This window comes from Poecilia reticulata, linkage group LG22 (assembly GCF_000633615.1).
Source record: "Poecilia reticulata strain Guanapo linkage group LG22, Guppy_female_1.0+MT, whole genome shotgun sequence".
In the NCBI taxonomy this organism is placed as follows: domain Eukaryota; kingdom Metazoa; phylum Chordata; class Actinopteri; order Cyprinodontiformes; family Poeciliidae; genus Poecilia; species Poecilia reticulata.
Window position 1 is genome coordinate 10,301,898 of NC_024352.1, and position 22,046 is coordinate 10,323,943.

General features: G+C 38.2%; 2 protein-coding genes across 3 annotated transcripts; both read left to right on the forward strand.

Annotated features, from left to right (window-relative positions):
- Positions 1-1,352: 1,352 nt before the first annotated feature.
- Positions 1,353-12,930, forward strand: lgmn (legumain). Its single transcript, XM_008398954.2, has 14 exons — positions 1,353-1,441; positions 1,753-1,921; positions 2,142-2,239; positions 4,708-4,789; positions 4,903-4,985; positions 5,129-5,204; positions 6,269-6,331; positions 6,406-6,472; positions 7,646-7,764; positions 9,099-9,188; positions 9,271-9,480; positions 9,569-9,739; positions 12,212-12,279; positions 12,466-12,930. Exons 2-14 carry the CDS (start codon positions 1,778-1,780, stop codon positions 12,506-12,508), a joined length of 1,314 nt encoding a protein of 437 aa, XP_008397176.1. The 5' UTR covers positions 1,353-1,441; positions 1,753-1,777; the 3' UTR covers positions 12,509-12,930.
- A 1,268-nt stretch (positions 12,931-14,198) lies between these two features.
- chp1 (calcineurin-like EF-hand protein 1) lies at positions 14,199-21,354 on the forward strand. Of its 2 annotated transcripts, XM_008398953.2 has the most exons (8): positions 14,199-14,423; positions 14,512-14,586; positions 14,778-14,850; positions 15,655-15,735; positions 17,338-17,465; positions 17,595-17,656; positions 19,114-19,236; positions 20,148-21,354. In XM_008398953.2, the coding sequence occupies exons 2-8, from the start codon at positions 14,520-14,522 to the stop codon at positions 20,199-20,201; spliced, it is 588 nt and encodes a 195-aa protein (XP_008397175.1). In that variant the 5' UTR covers positions 14,199-14,423; positions 14,512-14,519; the 3' UTR covers positions 20,202-21,354. The 2 variants fall into 2 exon arrangements, with proteins under 2 accessions (XP_008397175.1, XP_008397174.1); XM_008398952.1 differs by having other exon boundaries at positions 14,200-14,586.
- The last annotated feature ends 692 nt before the right edge of the window (positions 21,355-22,046 follow it).

Consider the following 22,046-nt stretch of genomic DNA (forward strand, 5'->3'; position numbering starts at 1 on the left):
TATATATATATATGCTTAATGATGAAAATTGGATGAAAGAATAACAATAATTTGTTCCAATCTACATGCTACAAGTGTAATAACTGGGGTTATGCCCAATGTTTGGAGGGGAAAAACCAATCCCTACTATGTTTAGCTCAGAACTTGGAAAGCAAAGTGTAAAGTGAGTGCAAAGACCATAACAGTGCTCAGTGGTCAATGTTGTCAAATCGCCCTTAAGAAACTCATAAATAGGAGTCCCCCAAGGGCCCATATAGGGAACAGTTGATATGTAATGTTTATATGTTAATGTGCAGTTGTATGCCGATGACGCAGTCATCTTTATTATAGCAAAATAACCCTGAAGAAGCAGCAAGAACTTGCTCCTTGTCCTTTGCACACACCGAAAATTAATTAAACTTATGCTAAATTTAGGAGTAAAAAATTCGAACACCATACATGCTGTCCTTCTGGATAATGAAGARCTGAAACTAGTTAAAGTCCTGTCCTTAAAGACTCATATTAAGACCACAACTATAAAAGCATACTCTGAAAAGTTGATGCAGATATGGTGATTAAAAATGGTCAAAACAATCTRCACATAATTGCTGTAAAGCTCTAGATCAATATAACATCTTACATTTTGAAAACTTTCAAARCATTTTACAATGTTTTAAACACCTTAGTGCCACCTGTAATAAACAAGTACCTTAAAAACTGTCCTGAAATATCAAACACAACTTAATGTACAAAACTGGCAACCAGTGGGGATTGTAATATCCCTTTAKGAATTTGGTCTGAAATTTTCAGAAAACTACTTTTTAATAAATTGTGTTCTATTTATTGATCTGCCCCTAACTTTAACATACGGATCAAGCCCTGGTGCTTTTAAGAGCCAGTTGAAGGTGTGGCTCACCAGTCTTGTGATCATGATTCATTTGTGTCTTTCTGGGCTTCACCTATGCTACAATCGTGTGCCAGCTGTGTTTTGTGTGCACCGTTGGATAGACACAGAAGCTGTATTTGTTGGAGAATACACTCTACCCCAGTTTTTAAAAAAAATAGCAACCTGAGTTCTTAAAAGCAAAGTGACACTACATTGATCTTAACTTGTAGTCAAGTATTCTTTTTTATTTATTTGTAGTATCTTATTTCTAACACCTGATATCATTAAAGTTGTGTTTTCTCTCATAATTCCACACCACTAGGACTATGATCCTATTTGATTTTGAAGGTACTGTCTGCCCTAGTTTTTTGGTTTCATTGAAAAACATGCTGGCARGTCTATGCCTGAGTTTGTTTGAATCACATGATCTTTTACAGTCAAGGCCCGCCCACCGCGCGCTCTGATTGGCTGATACGCTATTCCCAACGTCGCTTATAAACCTGCGTTGCCAGTCGTTTCGGGATGCACATCTAGCTGAGGCACCTCATCAGAACCGTCTGAACCAAGGCATTAAAGGTAATAAAACAGCTAYGTGTGTTATTTCTGTCATAAATATTGCATTATTTTGTGACGTTGGAGAGTCAGAAATATCTGACTGTTTTTTTTTTATTTTAAAAATAAAAAGTAGTTGSCTACTTTGTTGCTCCCACGGCTTTGCTAGCTTCCCAGAATGGATGTATCATGTGACAACAGGCATCAGGTGGCTGGTTAGCAGTCTTATTGTGCCTAACCCTCCATATGTGTGCCGCTACTCTGTCCCGGTGGTAGTATTTACTTGGTTCTAATTCCCTAAAAAGAATGTCTTACTCTGTTTCTTACGCACACAGGGCTCCTGAATTAGGCGACAGAATAATGCGTCAGTCCGTGCTGCTCGCGCTGCTCGGCCTCAGCGTCGGGCTGGTTCTCGGGTATCCCGCTCCGGAGGAGCCGGACTCTGGGAAGCACTGGGTGGTTATCGTGGCCGGCTCCAACGGCTGGTACAACTACAGGCACCAGGTAAGACTGGGACAAACGCGGGGCTGTGGGAATGACTCATGTTTTTTTGTTTTTTTTTTCTCCCCCGAAACCCGCACTCGCCCCAGATAACACAGACACATTGCACTGCAGATAAGCTTCCTTCCTCGTCGCTTTGCGCTTTCCCAGCTTCCCAGGAAGTTTGTTTCACCGCATCAACGTGCTTGTTGACCCGCATGGTCTGTGTTTTCCTCGCGCGCAGGCCGACGTCTGCCATGCCTACCAGATTGTCCACAGGAATGGCATCCCGGACGAGCAGATTGTGGTCATGATGTACGATGACTTGGCACAAAACCAGGAGTGAGTTTGCTTTTCTTACTGTTTCTGTACTTCTCCTTTCTTCTAAAGAGTTCAGAAACTGTATGCCTATTATTCATTTCTTAATAAGTTATAAGACTACAAATGAACTTACTGGAGGGATTGTTATCTGTTTACATTCGTGGTTCTCAAGCTGTGGTGCATGTACCACTGGTGGTACTTGGGATGGCTGTAGTTTCACTCAGGAGAAATATTATGATGTGCAATGCAACAAATTAGCAGTGCTGCAGTGAAAGAAACAGATTCCAGCAGCTATTTATGTCATGTTCAGATTAATTTTGAAGTTGCAATGTGAATACGATTTCACCATGTTCCAGTTCCATGTCTGGAGAGAGGTGGGACTTGCTGCTTGACGTGCTCAGTTATCAACGATATGTGCCAATTGCAATGCATTTCTCCACATTTTTGCATAGAGCCGTCTGTGTGAAGCATTTAAAGACATACAAACGATCACAAGTGCAAATAAAAAGTTGTATTTTTATGACATGTAAGGATTTTATGCATGTCACAATTTCCCAGTCAGAATCCCAACTTATATGGACTTTTTAGTAAATATTTTCAACTTCAAACTTGGAACATTTTTAACTTTCCAGTCAAAATTGGAGCATGTAATTACACAGCATTCTTCAGTTAACTGTGCAGTGATTTATTTTTTTACGACAAATTCCCAACGTCTGTCATGTTTTTTCCTGTGAGTTTATAAAGAACCTCATTAAATACACTTAATGTTAATGATTTATTACTGCATATTTAATCTAAAAAGTAATAATAACAAGTTTTTTAAATGGTATTGCACTTAGTGCGTTTACGAGTAATAACATATAAGTACAAAATGCTGTGTTTAATCTGATGGGTTTTCACCATTTAATTATATAAAACAAACTTAATCTTTCGATATCACATTATTAATACAAATATTTCAAACTGTAATGAATAAAATGATCTGCAACAATAATAAAAAATATTGATCTTTACAGTTGTTACTTGTACAATAGTGTTGTTGTAAATAGACATTCTCTAAATTATATAAAGGTTTTAAAATGAACAACTTTCCCCCCCAACTGCTCTTTACAGACTAACACAATAATAACCAGCTGATTTTATTTTGTTGTCTGCTTAAGAAATATTTCTAACTGTGGTTTTAAATCAGCTTTCCATTAATTATTTCCAAACATGCTAAATAACAGTGTAGGCTGCCAGCCAGCTTGGTTGGCTGTGTGCCGCAAATACAGGAGGAGTAAGAAGACGAGCTTGTCACACTGGTACTTCCTCTTGTAGATTAAGATGCTTCACATTGTTAGAGTGGTGTTTCGGTAAATCTTTTTTCTTTTGAAATCCAACCCTGGTATAAAAGATCACTGAAAGATGCAAAAGATACAAATACTAGGCACGGAAAATCTGCCAGTGAGCTAGTTTTCAAAATAAAGCGGCTAAGTTTGTGTTATTTAGTGATAACCGTAGCACAATAGAGTCTTTTTGTCACAGTCAGAGAAAGTCGTTGGGAATATTTCCACCATGGGGGCATCCTTGTAACACATCTTTAAACCACAGTAAAACAAACCAAAAAAAAAATCCAGCTTCCCTGTCGCTGTGGCACACCAGCTTTGTGTCGTTAATCATGAAGAGGCTCGACTAAAGTCACGAGGAAACGCTGATGGTGCTTCCTTATCAGTCGGTTTGACCCGACGTCGGGTGAAAGAGGCGCAGACACAGCAGTTTTAGGATAGAGATTTCATTAAAAAACAAAACCCAAGGACTATGATTTTTAACTAAAAATTTGCTCATTTTGTTGAAAAAAAATAAAGAAAATTTTATGTTTCTGTTCAATCAGATTTCTAATTGTTACACAGTTATTCTGTAAATAATTTCTCTTTTATCAGTGGTTTTGTTGCAATTGAAGCATCAAATATTGTTTTACCACATGATAACTCACTTTTTTTTATTTTAATATCAACAAAAAGTCATTTCTTCAGCAATAGGCTCTGTTGACATATTTATTTGAGCTGCATGGTGGATTAAACGCAGCCTATGATTGACTTTTAAATGCAGTCAACAGCGATCCTCCTTATCTCTGACTCCAGAAAGTGGGTGAAGTTACTCTTTACATGTGTATTGTGCTCTAATGTGACATTATTATGGAGATCGGGGTCAGTGGTTAATGAATAACGAACACAGCCAACACGGCTTCTCTTATACAGTACGTACAGAGCAGACAGATTTGTTTTATCCAAATAATGACGTGATTTCTGGGATGGAGACGATGATATGCAGCTCGACGTCATGTGATTGTTGAATATAAAAACAGCAAAGTGCTGCAGCGTTCTCACCTGCTCTGTCACCTGACACATGAATCATTATCCTTCGCCTGTTTCCTCGTCAGCTCTTCAAAATCCTTTGTCAGCTCTCTGCGCTTCCTTTTTTCTGAACTCAAACCATTTTGTTGTTTCCAGAAACCCCACCCCTGGAATATTGATCAACAAGCCCAACGGCAGCGATGTGTACAAGGGAGTGCTTAAAGACTACGTCGGGGATGTGAGTCGTTCAGAACCAGCTTCAGTGGAAAAACTGTAAATGGCACAGCTATGATTTGAAAGTAAACTTTGTTATTTGTGTTTTTTTTTTTTTTTTTTTTTGGTTGTTGGCAGGATGTGACCCCAGAAAACTTCTTGGCGGTTCTGAAGGGAGACGCCTCGGCAGTCAAAGGTGGTTCTGGAAAGGTGTTGAAGAGGCAAGTGGGAAACAAGAGGAAGAAAAGCTCATTTTGTTTTAGAAAGACAACACCTGACACCAGCACATCTGGTTAATCTGGTTTATTTACAGTTTTTTTTTTTTTTGGTAACATTGTTTTCTTTTTTGTTTTCTCTTTGGCAGCGGCCCCAACGATCATGTGTTTGTGTACTTCACTGACCACGGGGCTCCTGGAATTCTGGCTTTCCCCGACGATGATGTGAGGATTCCTGTCTCTGTTTTCTTAAGACTTAAACTGCAGATTAAAACTTTTTGCTCATATCAGGGTATCATATTGCAAGAAAATGTCAGAATGGTCTTCTTGCTGTGAGCCGATACTATTATTATCGGAAGGTGATGTCACATATAAACAAGCATTTTTACTCGTATTTTACAACAAAGACAAAAGAATTGTGCATCTGACATTTTTTGACAAACTTATATTTGTGTGAAGCACAGCTAGCATGACAGAAACATAATCTTTGTGTGTATATTGCAGAGAATGCAGACCTAAAGTTTGAAAAACAAACAAAAGAAAAACGTAAAAAACATTTGCTGTGCTTTATTCACCCTTCCTGTTATCTCCTAAAAGTTTCACTCTTTCTCGCCGGCTGATGAAACTACAAACATGCTGTTGAAAATTGTTTCCTTTTACATAACTTGTTACATCTTTGAGCTTTTTCTAAATTCATACTCAAAAAACAAAAAGAAAGAAATTTTTCAGTCGTTCTCAGTCAGTAACTACTTCCACACCGAAGAGTGTTGTCACCATGTCTAGATAATGCTCAATATGGTTCATTTTCTGATTGAAAAAGATCAGATTTTTGAGCTTTCACCTACGTTTTTAAATCTGGATTAAGATCTGTCATTTATATGATTATAAACCAGTTTGAAAAGTTTCTGCACACGGACACTTCACTAGAATGAACCTGCAGAAGTTTTGGACATTATCTGATTATGCCGACATCTGCTACTTCTTGTTAACCAGTTTGACTTTGCAACTTTGAGATTCAGAGTTGGTCTTGTAGGTCGAACAGCAAAGTGATGCAAAACAGTCACAAGCAAAACTGTTGAGTCTGAAGTTTGTCCAAAACAAACAAACAAAAAAAAAAAAAATTGACCCTGTCGTCGTTTGCTTTGTCTCTCATGTTCTGTAACGTTGGAGACAAACAGGCAGATTCCCTAGTCAGCGCCCGCTGCCTTGGTGATGTAACGTCTGTCAGTCTATAGCAGACACTGCATCTATTCATCCCACTTCCAGTTAAAATTCCTCTTGTTTTTCAGCTCCACGTTGAAGACCTCCAAAGCGCCATCCAGTACATGCATCAGAAGAAGATGTACAAAAAGGTGAACTTCTGGACACGAGATCAGAGACGTTCTGGTCAAAGGATGCAGAATATTGACATGTTTTTCCTCCACAGATGGTGTTTTATATCGAAGCGTGTGAGTCTGGGTCGATGATGACGAAACTGCCTGATAACATCGATGGTGAGCAGAACTTTGACTTGAAGCCACTGATACAAAGTCACAGATTGAGTCAGAGTCATGTGGTTCGTTTCTTCTTTACTGTTATCGTTTGTCCCGTCTAGCCTGGACTTTGATCCTCTTTTAGCCTTCTGGTCCTTTTTAGATGTTTGTCTGAACGCAGTTATGTCAGCATTAAAGCTTTTGGCCATTTTTGAGCATCACGTGATAAACAGACCCTGCTTACAGTTCAAAGGTCAAGAATCAAAGACTTTCTTTCCTAGAAATCATCACCTGATCATGATTTTAATATACTTTACTTCTCGAATAGAAACTTTTTTCCATATTTAGTAACCAGAATAACATCAACTTCATTTGTTGGCATTTCTTTGTGTTTGTAGCAGCAAAATGAGAATGCACTTCCCCGGGTTATTCAACAGATTATGGTGGACATTTATTAGACTAATAAAAACAAAGATAATGAAAACATGAAATAAGCAAGTTGGTACAGCTTGAGAAGGAAAGTTGAGTTTCTGTGAGCTGGTTCTCCTGTTTACCTGACGGTAGCAGTGTAAATAGTGCAAGAACTCCCTGCTCCTTCAGAGGCTGTGGAAATGATCCTGGACAGAGGATATGGACTAGAACCGGGTCAGAACCAGCCAAGAAACTCTGAGATTGTTTTAGGCGTTACAGTTTTAAACCACTAAAACCACTGTTCACATTATTTAAATTCTTTTTAATAGGAAGTTAGAACCAATTATTGTTTTTTTCTGGTTCTAAAGAGCATCGAGAGATTCCATGTTGCCACTTCCCCACATGTTGCTGCTCACTGCCACTCAGCTGGCTAAAACAAGACGTTTTTCCTCAAACTCAGAAGAAAGATTGATTTGGCTGTTTGAAAATATTTCAGACTGACATTTCATGGAAACTAAAGGAGCACAACCCATTACACATTTATTTACTTTACAATTTAAGTGACAAAAGATTAGCAATAAGTGCCATCGGTTTGCTAAAACCTGTCAACACAACATGCAGGTGGCAAAAAACCAACAATTTAAGTTGACGGTTTCATTTAGTTATTTGAAACATTAAAGTTAGCTAAATACAAGTTATTAAAGTATTTTGGTCAGAGATGTCTGTCGAATCGCAGCTGAAGTAGCGGTGTAAACCGAGGTCGCCTGTGTTTTTTTTTTTTAGTGTACGCCACCACTGCAGCCAACGATCACGAGTCTTCATACGCCTGTTACTATGACGAGAGAAGGGAAACCTACCTGGGCGACTTGTACAGCGTTAACTGGATGGAGGACTCTGACGCGGTGCGTAATGTTAGAGTTCAAGGAACCAGTCAGGCTTTAAATGTGTGTCTGTCAGTTACTTCAATTAACTAAATGTATTTATGTTTGTAGGTTTTGAGTTCAGCGTGTTGAAACGTCTTGATTAACGTTTTAGGAAGTGGGGAACCTGAGTGAACTGTCATTTCTGCAGCCAGCTGCTGCTCTGAGATATTTTAACATGTCTAAAAAAGTTTTTTGTCTTTCTGAGATTCCTGCAACTCTTAAAATATACAACGGTTAAGAAATTTGTGTATTTTCATAAAAATGTATATACATTTTTAAGAAATATACAAAATTCTGGAAGCAGATTTTTACACACACTATAAAAAGACGACATCCTTTTTTTCTCCACAGTCTGACTTTATGTCAGATGAAAATGTCATTGTGAAATTTTTAATTCTCTTTAAATTCAGCAGTTTTAGCAGCAGTTTGTCTGAATTGTCTAAAACTGTATGACTAAATGATATATGATTAACTTTACTGCTTATATCAAAGTTGCTGACACTGACTTTCTCAGTTCTATTCATAATTTTTTAGTTGGTAAAACCTTCAGACTTTGTTGTTATCGAGGCATTTTGTCACTTGTTTCCTTTGAGTCATTTTCCGTTTGGAGGACCCGTTGATTACCAAACCTTAACTTCCCATCTGAATATGAATATAAACTGAATGACTCCGACTGCCTTCAGTCGGCATCTTCATAAATTACCTCCAAGACACAAAAACTACTTTTTCCACTCTTTTTGAAGTCTTATCTGAGTTCTTTACATTTGTTTCTTTATGCTTCCATGTAATAATCATCATCTGGACCTTTTTGCTATTCATTTACACAACAAAAACATAGATTTTGTTCTCTTTTTAGAAATAATTGTTGGTAATCCCAGCTTGACCTAAAATGGGAAAGATTCGATGGGATTTAATGCCAAACAGTGAGAACAGAAATGTTCTATAAAAAATTTATTTTTATGCAGTGTATGTAAATACGTGGCTTCAACTGTACGGGTTAGGAAAAGAATACGTTCTCTGCTCCAAACACCTGTTGTCAGATGAGCAGGAACAGGAAGTGGTGAATGTTTGTAAAAGCAGCTGCAGCAAGTTGTTTTTGAAAAGAAGAATGAGATCTGACATAAAAGAGATCTGCTGTTGGAGGAACAAGAAACTTAAAACAGAAACTTCACCTTTAACATTTACTGTAAATCAGAACGGATGCGGTAATTTTTCTCTTACACAAGACTGTAGGAGAAAACGTGTTGTTTTTAAAGCGTGGGTTATTTGAGGAAATATTCATGTTTATTTTCGGTGTGACATTGGGTTCCCAGGAGGACCTGACTAAGGAAACTCTATTGAAGCAGTTTAAAATTGTGAGGACCGAAACCAACACCAGCCACGTCCAGCAGTTCGGCAACAAGGTGAGAGACGTGAAACTCCACAGCAGTGTCTATAGTTTATTCTGGGTGTTTTATTATTCACTTTTCTTATGTCTGTCTGCAGACTTTGGCCCACATGAAGGTCATCCAGTTTCAGGGGAACAAAAAAACATACAGGCCACCTGCTCCTCAGGTGACCAACCCACCAATCACAGAGAAGGACCTGACCCCGAGCCCCGACGTCCCCCTGGCCATCCTGAAGAGGAAGCTCATGTTCTCCAATGACATCAGAGCGGCGAGGGCCCTGCTGGCGGAGATCAGCTCCCACCTCAAGGTAGAGAAGAAATCCCCCCTCCTCCCCTAATGGGGGCGCTCCAAAACTTTGGACGTTTCAAACTGATGATTCGTTTGCGTGCGTTCAGGTCAAGGAGATTTTGGCTGAGACCATGCGCCACATCGTGGAGAAGGTGACCGGCAGCATGCTGAAGACGGAGGAGGTTCTGAACAACAGATCCGAACTCTCCCAGCACGGCTGCTACAAGGCCGCCGTCAACCACTACAAACGCAGCTGCTTCAACTGGCACAAGCCTGAGGTAAGAGGCAACGCTACCAGTCACTGAACAGGGCTGGACGGCGAGTGGCTGAGAGACGCATCACCTTATAAACGTTTCAAATCAGTCGATATCGACAATTTGGTTTTAAACATCTGGAATGCTGCCATAAAATAACATTTTAAAAACGTTTTTTATTTTTAAGCCGTTTTGAGGCACATTGGCGAAACCCAAAACTGCTGCTGTGCAAGTTACTCAATAGTGATATTGAGTAAATTGTAGGGGCAACATGGACTTAAATTTTTATCGCGATATTTTGTGTTATTAGTGTTACTAGACAACGATAAAAGCAAAGATATGTAATGTTAATCACTTTTTATTTTAGTAACTATGGATGTGACTGCGTGGCACAGCAATTATAGCCTCACAAGCACAAATACTGCTCTTGGAAACATTCCCACTTGATAAAACAATTTATTTGTGTCAATAAAGAGCACATAGTGACTTCATTTACTCATATTTTCAAGTTTATTGATATTTATTGATGCATTCATTGAAGAGACAATGAAGAAAGTAGTAAAACTAACAATCCTAACAATTTATTTTGATTTTTAATATCATTGATTAGAATTTATTGTGGCAAAAATAAATCAAAATTAACATCATGATAAGAAATGCATCATGATAAATGATAAACGATACGATAAATGCCCACCCTAGTTGCTAGGTACCCAAAGAGTGAGTGACTTAGTTCATGCCATCAATATTTGCTTTAGCTGGCTGCGAGATATTGAGTGGCTAAAACATTTCCTCTGCCTACATCTCCCAGAATGCTGTGCACTTCTGGATCGGAGTTCGGTGAATACTCTCAATATTAAATATTTTATGAGGCGTATTATCTATTGCTATTGATTTCTTGTCTGAACTCAGACCAGCGATCAGACTGATCCAGATCGTTGTGGTTGATGAGGCAAGCATTTTGGACTGTATGACTAAAATTCTTTCACGTGACACGAGTTTGGTTCTGCTTCGAAAGAGGAAATGCATCTTGACTGACAGACTGTTCATCAGAAATGTCGCACACAGCTGGCATTAATCCAAAACTGTGGCTGGCACGCTCTGACAGGAGGATAACAGGATAGTTTGTAAGCTGATGGACCTTTAAAGTAATACAACTAAAGGTTTTAAAAAGAAAACAATTGATGTAAACGTTCTGCTTTTTAATAGATTTTCTGAGCATTTCTGAGTCTGCTGTGTAATATCTTCTGTTTATCGACTTCCAGCAGCTCCACACAAATCTTCATTTTTAGTGAATGTGACAAAATGTCGGACATTTGTACCTAAGTATGTTTGGAATGTGAAATATGCAGCATACACCTGAGATATAAAAATGATTAGATAGGTCAGGAAATCTATAACCAAGTAACCTGAAAATTAATAAATCCAATAATAGAATACAAAGTATTCTGTTCTTTACTGTTTCAGATGATGAATTGAACAGGTGAAGTTCAAAGCAGGTGATTGCACTGACTTATTAAAGGGGGTCTGAATACAGAGGTAGTAAAACAATCAATTGTAACGCAATTATACACCAGTTTATGTCTAACCACCACATAAAATTTCAGTAATTTATGTTTCATTTTGTGATTGTAAAGAGACAAACTGTGAAAGTTTAAATATTTGCAGAAAAGCACAATTTAAAGAAATAAACTACATTACAGTATGTTTTACTTCTAGTTTTGCAGAATGTTAACTACCTCAAAAAAAGAATCATTCACATCAGGGGTGTCCAAAGTGTGGCCTGGGGGCCATTTTTTAACAGATTTTGTGCGGCCCACAAGAACTGCAATTCAAGAATGAGATTTTCTTTATTTTTAATCAGGTCAAAAATGATTACAGACAAATTAAAATCTCACAATAGAAGATTTTGTCTACAATACAACGTATTCAATACTCAGGCTTTGTGTATTTTTCAGTTAAAAAAAAGACTTAAATCTGGTTTTAAATGCTCAGAATTGACAAAAAGAAGTTCTATTATTTCCAGTTGAGACATTAAAATATTCAGAGTGAATCACTTTCTTTTAATGAAGCAAAAACCCTTTTAAGATTTTGAATCTATAATAGTTACACTTCCCCTTCCAGCAAAAAGATTGCTTGCTTTAATTAAAGTATTGTGACTTAGTTTATTGTTTAGTAGGTAAAAAAAAAAAAAAGCAGTATTTTGGGAATTTTTTGACCCGCAAGTCCCTTTGGCGAGAGTTTTGGCTCATGTGACAAAATATTTGGACGCCCCTGATTTACATATTCTTTTTAAGTCAATGGATTCCCCACGCCGTTTCTCGTTCAGCTGTAACGTTGGAATCAGAAAATGTTCTTTTCTTCTGCTGGAACTTCCTGACCTTTCGGTCGCCCGTAGCAACCTTGAATCTGGCTGATTATTTACGTGTTGGAGTAATACGGAGACTGTGGGAACATTTCTGACGTGTAATGCCCTTTTTTTTTTTTTTTTTTTAGTTTGAGTATGCGCTGAGGCATCTGTATGCTCTGGTGAACCTGTGTGAAAGGGGATACCCTGCTGAGAGGTAACGTCCACTTCCCTGTTTTTAAACCACGTTGCTGTTCTGCGTTTGTAATGTCGTAACCGTTAAACCTGAAGTGTTATTTTTAATGTGAAAGTGACTCAGCTTTGTAAAAGCGGTTTTGTCCATGAGAGGAATGCTTATGTGGAGCAGTCGTGGGTAATTTTGTGTTGTTTTCTTGTTTCCCAGCATCCTCATGGCCATGGACGCTGTGTGTCCCTTCAGCAAGTAAAAACCACTAAAACCACTTTTGGCCTCAAACTGAGCAGCTTCTGGACAGAGCTGAGAAACTTCATTTTGCACTGCTGAGGAATCAATCTGATGTGGAGTTGACGTTATTGTTTCATGAACACACTATAGCACGTTTTTACCATGCTGTTTGATTTTACCTAGAATTTTTACGCTTTATGATGATGTTGCACTATCACTGTGAAGTTTGTCGATGATGGTTTACTGCTTCTGCCTGTTGTTTTTTTAAAGAATATAGGACAAATATAACACTGGGATTCCTCTTGAGCTTTATCTGTCAGATCAAGTGTCTTTGATGTTTGATTGAGATGTAATGGATGATCCCTAAGCCATGAAAGCTGGTTGAGTCTCAAGATACTTTATTGTACTTCAGAGATTTTAAAATTAAAATGTGACAAACCAGAACTGGTAGTTTTTATTTATTTATCTATTTTTTTTTATTACTTTACCTTTTAGGTGAATTCAAACACATATAAAGCATGTATGTAGTAAAAATCATAGCATTTTCATTAAATCTGCCAGAAATGCATAATGGAAATTATAGATATTTTTCTTATGGAAATATGCTTAATTCTACTTTTTCTTTTATATATTTGAGGGCTATAAGATACCTACATATCAAGGCAGATTATTTTATTTTTTGTGTTGATTTTATTACTACTTTTTTGGTTCATTATCTTGTTCAAAGACCTAGTAATGACCCATTTTCCTGGTATTCCCAAGAGTACGTGTTTAATCCGGATGATAGGCTATAAGGACCTTTTTTTAACATGCCTTCCACACATCCAGATGCCATGCACCCTGTGAACTATGTGAACCAAGATGCCACTCTTCACTTTAACTAAACCTGAGAAAAGGGAAAGTAAGCCAAACTAAAATAAATGTATAAATCTAAAGTCACCGATTGGCCTAATTATCATTTGACTATCAAGACATATGACAATAACCAATCAGCTAATATCACATGATTCAGTTTCTTACATGACTTTGGTCAAAACTTCAACATTAGTTGTCTGATTATTGTCACAATGACAATAAATGAGTCAACATCACATGACTCATTCTCACAAAATTCCAGCATTCCTCCACTTCTACATAATGTGTTTATGCTGATGTGGTCTGCTTTTGGTTTTATTTATTTTTTCTCGACAAAAATAATAACATTCAGCTTGACTTTTTAGATGAATCTGCAGCACAGATTTACAGGCCGGCCTTTGATACGTGCACGTCGTCACGCCTGCGGGAACAAGCAACATAAACAATGAAAGTGCGACATCATGTGGCGAGATGTTTTATTGCATACTCAAACAATTACAGTCTAACTTTTTCAAAAACAATCTGACCTGGTGGCTATTAATAACAAAATGAGTCACGCAGATAGCCAGGTTTTGCTTTTCTTTGTGTTTTACTGACTTTCTGCAGCTGGAAACTTAATTAAATAAATTCAGTAATTAGTAATTAATTATTTTTTTCACGTAATGCCTTAACCGCAAACCATGCAGTTATTTTTTTAAGTTTACCACCTCACATTCCCAATTCAATTATTATTTATTATTATTATTATTATTTTTTATTTTTTTTTATTTTATTATTTTATTATATTTATTTTCCATGCAGGCAAAATGCTATGCTACCTAAATGTAATGAGACGAGACGGACAGATCCTGTCTGGGCGTCGTCGTACTTGCTCCCGCCCATCTCATTAGATAGGAAGCTAGCCGGACCGAAACTCGCCTCAACATCATGAAATCTGGACCGACTGGAAGAAAGCTTTAACAGGAAGCAGGCCGCTGGTCGAGTTGTGTCAACAGAGAGGCAGCAAGCGACCGTCTGGGCTAAACTCCGCTTCTGACCTCTGTTTGAACGAACCGTATCATTTTTAAAGTTCAGCCCGCAAAGTTAGCTTGCTTGCTAACTTCCAGCCTCGACGTATCTCGGCTGGTTCTGTTGTGCAAGATTCTGAGCTACTGAAGTCGTTTTTTTAAGGGTTCGCCATGGGGTCCAGAGCGTCCACGTTACTCAGAGAAGAAGAAATTGAAGAAATCAAGAAGGAAACAGGCTGTAAGTTAAAAAATAAAATCAAATAAATACTGACATTGAACTGTGTATGTGTAGCTGGAGGTTTACTGTCATATTTTGTGGATTACCTGGACGCTGTCAGTGTGGTCTAATTGTATTAAGTATTTAGGAGGTGTGTGTGTGTGTGTGTGTTATGTCCGGTCTATAAAACATTGAAATGGTTTGGTTTGCAGTCTCCCACAGCCAGATCACCCGCCTGTACAGCCGCTTCACCAGCCTGGATAAAGGAGAAAACGGAACACTCAGGTAAGCAGATGCACATAAACGCATCACCTAACAGTTTCTGAAGGAGGCGATAGCTGGGAGGAGGAGGGGGGGGATACTATATAACCCGCAAATTTCCAATACTTCCTGCTATAAAAAGTCCATCAAAGTTCACGCTGTTGGTTGATGCGTTTTATAGAAAAAAATATGTGGAAGTTGCTTATTTGGACGCATTTTTAAGCAGTTGATTCTCCCAATCTCTGACCTATTGATTGTTGCATCTTTTGTTTTTTTTTATGTGTTTATCACTTTGCTGCTGATAAATGAGGAATGTGTCCACATGGAATAAAATAAGTAGAGGATTATTCTTTGTGGAAGATCAATAAGAACCTCAGGGAGGCGCTTTAACTGGGTCTAGTTTAAGGTGATAGGTGATGGAATATGAGATAATTATTGAGCAATAAAGACTTTCGTGTGAACCTTGGTTTAACAGGGCCCTTTGGTTTGCTAAGACAATCATTTGCAGGTCAACCCTTCAAGGACGGTGAAATGTGTCTGCAATTTCTCGGAAGGGTGTCTCCTGAAAGACATTCTGTTTACAGAAAACACGTCTTGGATGATCCTTGTCCTTGTTTATTGTCATTTTCCCTTATCGTCCGAGAGTTGCCATGACCTCTAGAGGTCAACATCCAGCCCCTCACCCCAGTCCTCTGAGAGATGGGGGGGGGGGGTGATTTTGATTTAAAAACTTGGTTAAAGTATATTTTTCTGCTAAGCTAAAACCTCCTTGTAGCGGACCGTTATGGGATCATCTTTGAAGTTGATTGTATTTTCTGATATCGACAGTCGAGAAGATTTCCAGAGGATCCCAGAGTTGGCCATCAATCCTCTTGGGGACAGAATCATCAATGCCTTTTTTCCCGAAGGGTGAGTTTCCCTCTGCCTTTTGTCTTTGAAGGCCGTGTCAATGAGGAATATTGATCGATGGGGTTGATGGGGCATTTGGAAACGTTTGGGTTTGAGTTTGAAGAAAGAAAATACAAGGTTTCCCCCCCAGAAAACTTGCTAAGCTCGGTGATTGGGTTCTAGTTCAGTCATTCATCCAGCGACCTGCCTTGATTTTGAGTTAAAAAATGTTTAAAGTTGACGAGAAATGTAATTATGTGTTATTTGGAGACTAGAAGATTAGTAAATGAACACCAACTATAAAGTCTAAAAAATGAAAACATTTGAAAAAGACTTAAATAAATAAGCAATGCTAAATCTGATGGGGGCACAAGTAAAGCCTGGTGGCCCGCCAGACTGATAAAACACTGGGGAAAACCCTGAAAATGGGATATAGAAATGTTTTTCTGTTTTTTTGTGTTTTTTTGCCATTTGTCTAAATATTTAATCCACCCAGCAGTTTAATCATTTATCCGTCCATTTTTCCATCCATATGCCTCTGTTTGTCTATCCATCCATCAATACCTCCATACATTCATCCATTTGTCCATCCGTTTGTTTTCCCCTCCATCCATTAATCATTATCCATCCGTCCAACCATCCATTTTCTTGCACCCTTGTCCCTTAATGGGGTCGGGAGGGTTGCTGGTGCCCATCTCCAACTAACGTTCTGGGTGAGAGGCGAGGTCAACCTGGACAGGTCACCAGTCTGTCGCAGTGCAACACAGAGACACACGGCACACAACCATCCACACACACACTCACACCTAGGGGCAATTTGGAGAGGCCAATTAACCTGACAGTCATGTTTTTGGACTGTGGGAGGAAACCGGAGTACCCGGAGAAAACCCACGCATGCACAGGGAGAACATGCAAACGCCATGCAGAAAGACAGGGGCCGGGAATCGAACCCAGAACCTTCTTGCTGCAAGGCAACAGCTCTACCAACTGCGCCACTGTGCAGCCCACATTAATCATTAATCTGTCAATTTGTTTATTCCATTTTCCCATCCATTCATTAGTTTATCCTTCCGTTTTTTCCCATCCTTGTCCATCCATCAGTTCATTTGTTATTCCATCAATTCATCCTTTAGGATTGTCCCTTTGTTTTATTTTTTATCCCTATGATAAAAAATGATATTTTTTGTCCCTAGTGTTTTTTTTTATATTATTATTATTGCCTCCTAATTTATCAAAAAGGTATAGAAACCTTTTTTTTTGTTTTGGTTTCTACTTTCAAAACTAGCCTCATAAGTTCAGAGCGCTCTGTAAAATTAAAGGACTTTGACCTAAAAATGTGTAGGAACATTTCCCATCCCTAAAATAAGCCTCTTCTTTTTTATATATATATTTATATCAGAGTGGGAGGCTGGAAAGCCAGATGTTGTTTTGTCTATATCATTAAAATCCCTAAATGTCTCAGGAGTGGGCGTTTGGATTCCAGACGCAGCTTTTAATGGTTTCATATGGCTTTGATTTCCTCTTGGAGGTTTGGCACCGTTGGCTTTTGCTCAAGCTGAAGAAGAAGAAGACCGTACCGCAGGTGTTGGATTACCGCTGACTCTGTTGGTTTGTGTCTTCCAGGGAGGATCAGGTGAACTTCAAGGGCTTCATGCGCACCTTGGCGCACTTCAGACCCATCGAGGACAACGAGAAGAACAAGAACCTGCCCGCCACCGAGCCGCTCAACAGCAGGACAAACAAGCTGCTCTGTGAGTGTACGCCGAGGTCGCGTTAGGGTGGAGCTGCTGACCGTTATGGGGAACACTCACGGGGGTTTTGGTCAGTGGGTTACCACTTTGTTTTTGTTTTTTTGTTTAAAGTTTTTTTTTTTTCCCCAGTTGCTTTCCGTCTGTACGACCTGGACAGAGACGACAAGATCTCCCGGGACGAGCTGCTGCAGGTCAGTGAGTCGGTTTGCTCCGACTTCCTCTTCTTTTTTTTACATTACAGAAATCAGTCAGATTCAATCAGCTTGTTTCCAGGAGAGACAAATAAGGTTTAGGATTTGAGTGCTTGAAATGCTTGAGTTTCAGTTAAGTGTTTTCAAGGTTTGGAAAGTTCTTGATTTCTGTGTAAAGTCCTTCAAGGTGCTTGTTATTGTATCTGCACAACTTTGTAATAAAGTTCAATCTAGCAACTTTAAAGTTGCTGAATGTTATTTACAGTTAAAACCAGATGGTATTTATTCACTTAATTAAAAAAACACACACAAAAAAATTGTCTCAATGGCTGAAGATAAATCAGACTGAACATTTCTTGCTTTAAGTTAGAATCACGAAAATAATTTCTACTTGTTAAATGCCAGATAACATCTCATATATATATATTTTTTTTAGAGATTTATTTCTTGTAACTTTCTTTGTACGTTATGTTTAAGCATTTATTTTGACCAGGCATTTGAGTTGCCTTCATATTTGTTGTGGTTATCTCAGAGCATTATTTATTCATTATTTCTGATGACTCAATGACTTATTGATCTGTATAATTACAATAAAGGTCGTCTTACAATTTAACAATAAAGTTACTGAAAATGGAGGAACTTTTTTTTGCTAAATTAGTGTTTTGTTCTCGAAACAAACCAGGTGTGTGGTGTATGAGAGACATTTTAAAACATAAAATTCTTACATTTTAGCAATATTAATAACAGTCATAAATGATAGCATATAATAGTGAATTGAAACAGTATTGTTTTTAGTTCATTTGTATTGGTTTGATCTCCAAAGTTTGAAAACTTCCCCTGAATTTGCTTGATTTTATTTTATTTTTTTCCTGTGGGAAAAGTGTGCGAACCCTGAATAAACCAACCCAAATCTGCCTGGTGTCGGAGGACGACGAGACGCAGTTATGCAACTTCAGCTCCTAGGCGTTCTGCACGGGGCTCAAATAACCGAGTCGATGAAAAGACTTTGGCCTTGTGCTGATAGTGATGTGATATCTCACCTGAGCTGCAGGCTCTTCATTCTCTCGTCTCGGAGCTTCCTCTGTGTTATTCGTCGCCTCTCCGTGAAGCCGCTCCGGTTTGGGTGACATTGCTCGACCTGTAATTGGCGGGAAGCTGCTGGTTGAGTGACTCAGACGCAGGCCTTGTTTGGTGCAAAACAGTCCCACCACCTGGTCCGACTGATTCAGACTAAACATGTGACTCCAAATTTATAAACTCTAAAAACTGACTTTGATTCACCAAAGAGCTAAAATGTCTCCCAAGTGATCCACGTTTCTGCCCTCCGTGTAACGTTAAGTTTCTTTTGACCACCATATTGTCTGCGTAAACGCTTATTTCATCTTCAGCAGTTGCTTTTTTTTCTTCTCTTTTTTTTTTTACACATTCAGTAACCATGACGATGTCGCTTGTTTCAGGTCCTTCGGATGATGGTCGGCGTAAACATTTCGGACGACCAGCTCGGAAGCATTGCTGATAGGACCATCCAGGAGGCCGATACCAACGGAGACAGCTGTATTTCCTTTCAAGAATTTATGAAGGTGAGTTGTAGGCTTTGACTAGACCACTGCGAGGTCACATTCAGCTCTGTTCTCAAATTCACCACTGATTTGACTCCGTCATTGTCAACTGAATGACCATAACCTGCTCGGGTCCTGTTTGTGCAAAACGGACCCAATGACCATACTGCCACTACCGTGCTTGGCTGTGATACAGTTGTGATTTTTCCTGCAATTTCTCTGAGCTTTTTTCTGGGAAGATTGGAAAATATTTTCACTTCTTAATAGGGCTGCAACTAACAATTATTTTAGTAATTGATTAATCAATAATCGGTTGGGTTTAATCGATTAATCAGTTGGGTTTTTTTATCGATTGATTTTTTTGTTGTTGTTGTTGTTGACTAAAAATACTGGTAAATTCAGAAGAAATTTCCTTAAAGTACTTAAGCATTTTCTGTACAATATTAAAAATGCATTAGAAAATGGAAATAAATAATTCAATATTTAAAAAAAAAAAAGTATTTGCCATTTTACATGAGAAACTAAACATTTTGTTGCTTAAAACGCAATAACATCGGAATTTCTTTGATGAATTTGACCGGGTGAAAAATTTCAACTTTTGTGTAAAACATGTTGACAGACAAATGAATTTTTATCTTAAATGTGAAATGTGTGTATATTTGTTTTCTACAGCTTGGACTCAATTGCTACTCTGAATATGTTGTTGTTTTCACTAAATTGGCTTTTTTTTTTTTTTTCTTGAGTCCTTATATGCCTGGTAACGATGAATAAGAACTGTTAAAACACAATTTTGGTTTTTACTGTTTGAACTGTAATGCTATAAATTGCTTGCAGCCTCACCTGTTTGCATACAAGCAAAAAAAAAAAACAAAAACCAAAACTTTGACTATAATTTCTTGTGCGTTAACATGCTGTTCTGTCTGTTTTCACAGGTTTTGGAAAAGGTGGACGTGGAACAGAAAATGAGCATCCGGTTCCTCCACTAAAGTTTCTTTCTTTTGTTTGTTTGTTTTGTTTCCCTTCACACATCATGAGTAGAGTTGGGACTGGTCAGCTGTTGTCAGGTCATAGTTTCATCCTGCTTTTCCACAGCCTGTCTCAGGGCCACATCCAAGGTACGCACCATTTCACACCGGGCAGACGTTCTTCCGCTTGCACCGCTCCGTGAACAAAGTGGGGGTGGGGGGGAATTGCGTGCCTTGAGTTGTTTTATGCAAAGTCACGATGTACACCTTCCTAATCATGCAAGGGTATTTATTAGAGACGTTTTAAAGGGCCAGAGTGGGTAACACTGCTGTTCTTTGTGGTAAAGCTCTTTGCTGTCGCTATGAGTAAGTTTAAATCAAGGTTTACTAATTCGATCATATTTAATTCTTGCGTCTTTGTAGAAATAATGTGCTCAAGTGCAAAGTGTTAAATGTGTGATTACACTTCGTGAGCGTCTGTGTTTTTTGTTTTTTGTTTTTTAACGCTGACAGGATTATATGACTCCTTCCCTCCGGCCTGTGGCGGGGCAAACTGTAATTTATTATTCAATTCCCCGAAGCAAAGCGAGACCAGCCCCACTGATTGTTGATTTACTCACTGAAGTGCCATGACTAAACACTAATCACAAATATGTAGCCTTGACTTTCATGTGGACTAAACTTGGTTGTTAAAACTAAAATTTTTGCGATTCTTTTTGAAATTAAATCCTATTAGGACTTGATCAAAGCCTAGGAATGAATGTTAGGATCTACGGTGGAGTGGATCACCTAGTTCATTCAGCTTGACTCCACACAGATATCATTTCATTCTTCTGTTACTTTCATCTGTTTCTATTGTGGCTAATAGGGGAAAAAAAACAAAAGCTGATCGTCTGTTTTCTAACTTATTTCTGTGTTTAGCTCTAGATGCCAAAGAGTGAATAATCTGTACAGGAGTATGAATATGAACCAGAGTTTAGTTGTCTGAGCCATTAAAGCTTCAGTGTGACTTTGTTTCATCTCTGCATTTCTCAGTAAGAGAGTGCAGGAAGAACAGCTCAACTATTTTTATCAATCATTATGGGATCATAAGTTATATATAATGTGATGTCTCTCTGTAGCTATGTAAGTGATTATTGAACTTGATTTGAATAAAAAGTGCCATAAAATCCGTGTTGTTTTGTTGAAGTTTGCTGCTTTACTAGCTGATAATACATGGGATTTGGGGAACCAATATATAGTAGCTGATATTTATAGTCACAAATCACAAATATTTTCAGAAAATCTACCTGGACTTTTCTGTAAAATCAATTGAATCAATTATCATTTTAGCCAAAATATATTTTAAAAAATCCAAATCAAGTTTTTTTCCCCCACATATCCCGCCAATGACATCAGGATAAACTTTATTGATCACGTTTTTGCACCCAAATAAGGAATTTAACAAGGTTTCACTCTGTGTCAATCTACATTTGCTTATGCAATTTCCTTCTACAGAAAGAATTTCATTGATGACCTAACTATTGCGCTTCTCTTATGTTTGTCTTACGTGACTCTCACTACAGAATGCGTAGTTCCAGCTCTCATTGTCACGGTAATGAAAACCTTTGGAGGTTTCCCTCCTCTAACACACGCCAAAAGCCTGAATTTGGATTTGGAACTAGATGATCCAATGGGTCTAAATTCTTAAATAGTAAGCTAGCCAAAATCTAAGTTTTGGCTAGCTTACTGCCAAAAGCTAAATGAGCAAAAAAAAAAAAAAAAACACTGCTACTAATATCTGTAAATAGGAAATTTGCCAATTTATAACGTTTCTATGCCAACCGACTAATTGCGTCTGAATATCTTTTAACTAAGTAACCCTTT

Bases quoted from the DNA above. Each gene is read 5' to 3' on its own strand.
- lgmn (XM_008398954.2), top strand. From the start codon at position 1,778: ATGCGTCAGTCCGTGCTGCTCGCGCTGCTCGGCCTCAGCGTCGGGCTG. The intron at 1,922-2,141 runs GTAAGACTGGGA...CCTCGCGCGCAG, and splicing joins GGTACAACTACAGGCACCAG to GCCGACGTCTGCCATGCCTA. The intron at 6,473-7,645 runs GTGAGCAGAACT...TTTTTTTTTTAG, and splicing joins ACTGCCTGATAACATCGATG to TGTACGCCACCACTGCAGCC.
- chp1 (XM_008398953.2), top strand. From the start codon at position 14,520: ATGGGGTCCAGAGCGTCCACGTTACTCAGAGAAGAAGAAATTGAAGAA. The intron at 14,851-15,654 runs GTAAGCAGATGC...TGATATCGACAG, and splicing joins GGAGAAAACGGAACACTCAG to TCGAGAAGATTTCCAGAGGA. The intron at 15,736-17,337 runs GTGAGTTTCCCT...TGTGTCTTCCAG, and splicing joins AATGCCTTTTTTCCCGAAGG to GGAGGATCAGGTGAACTTCA.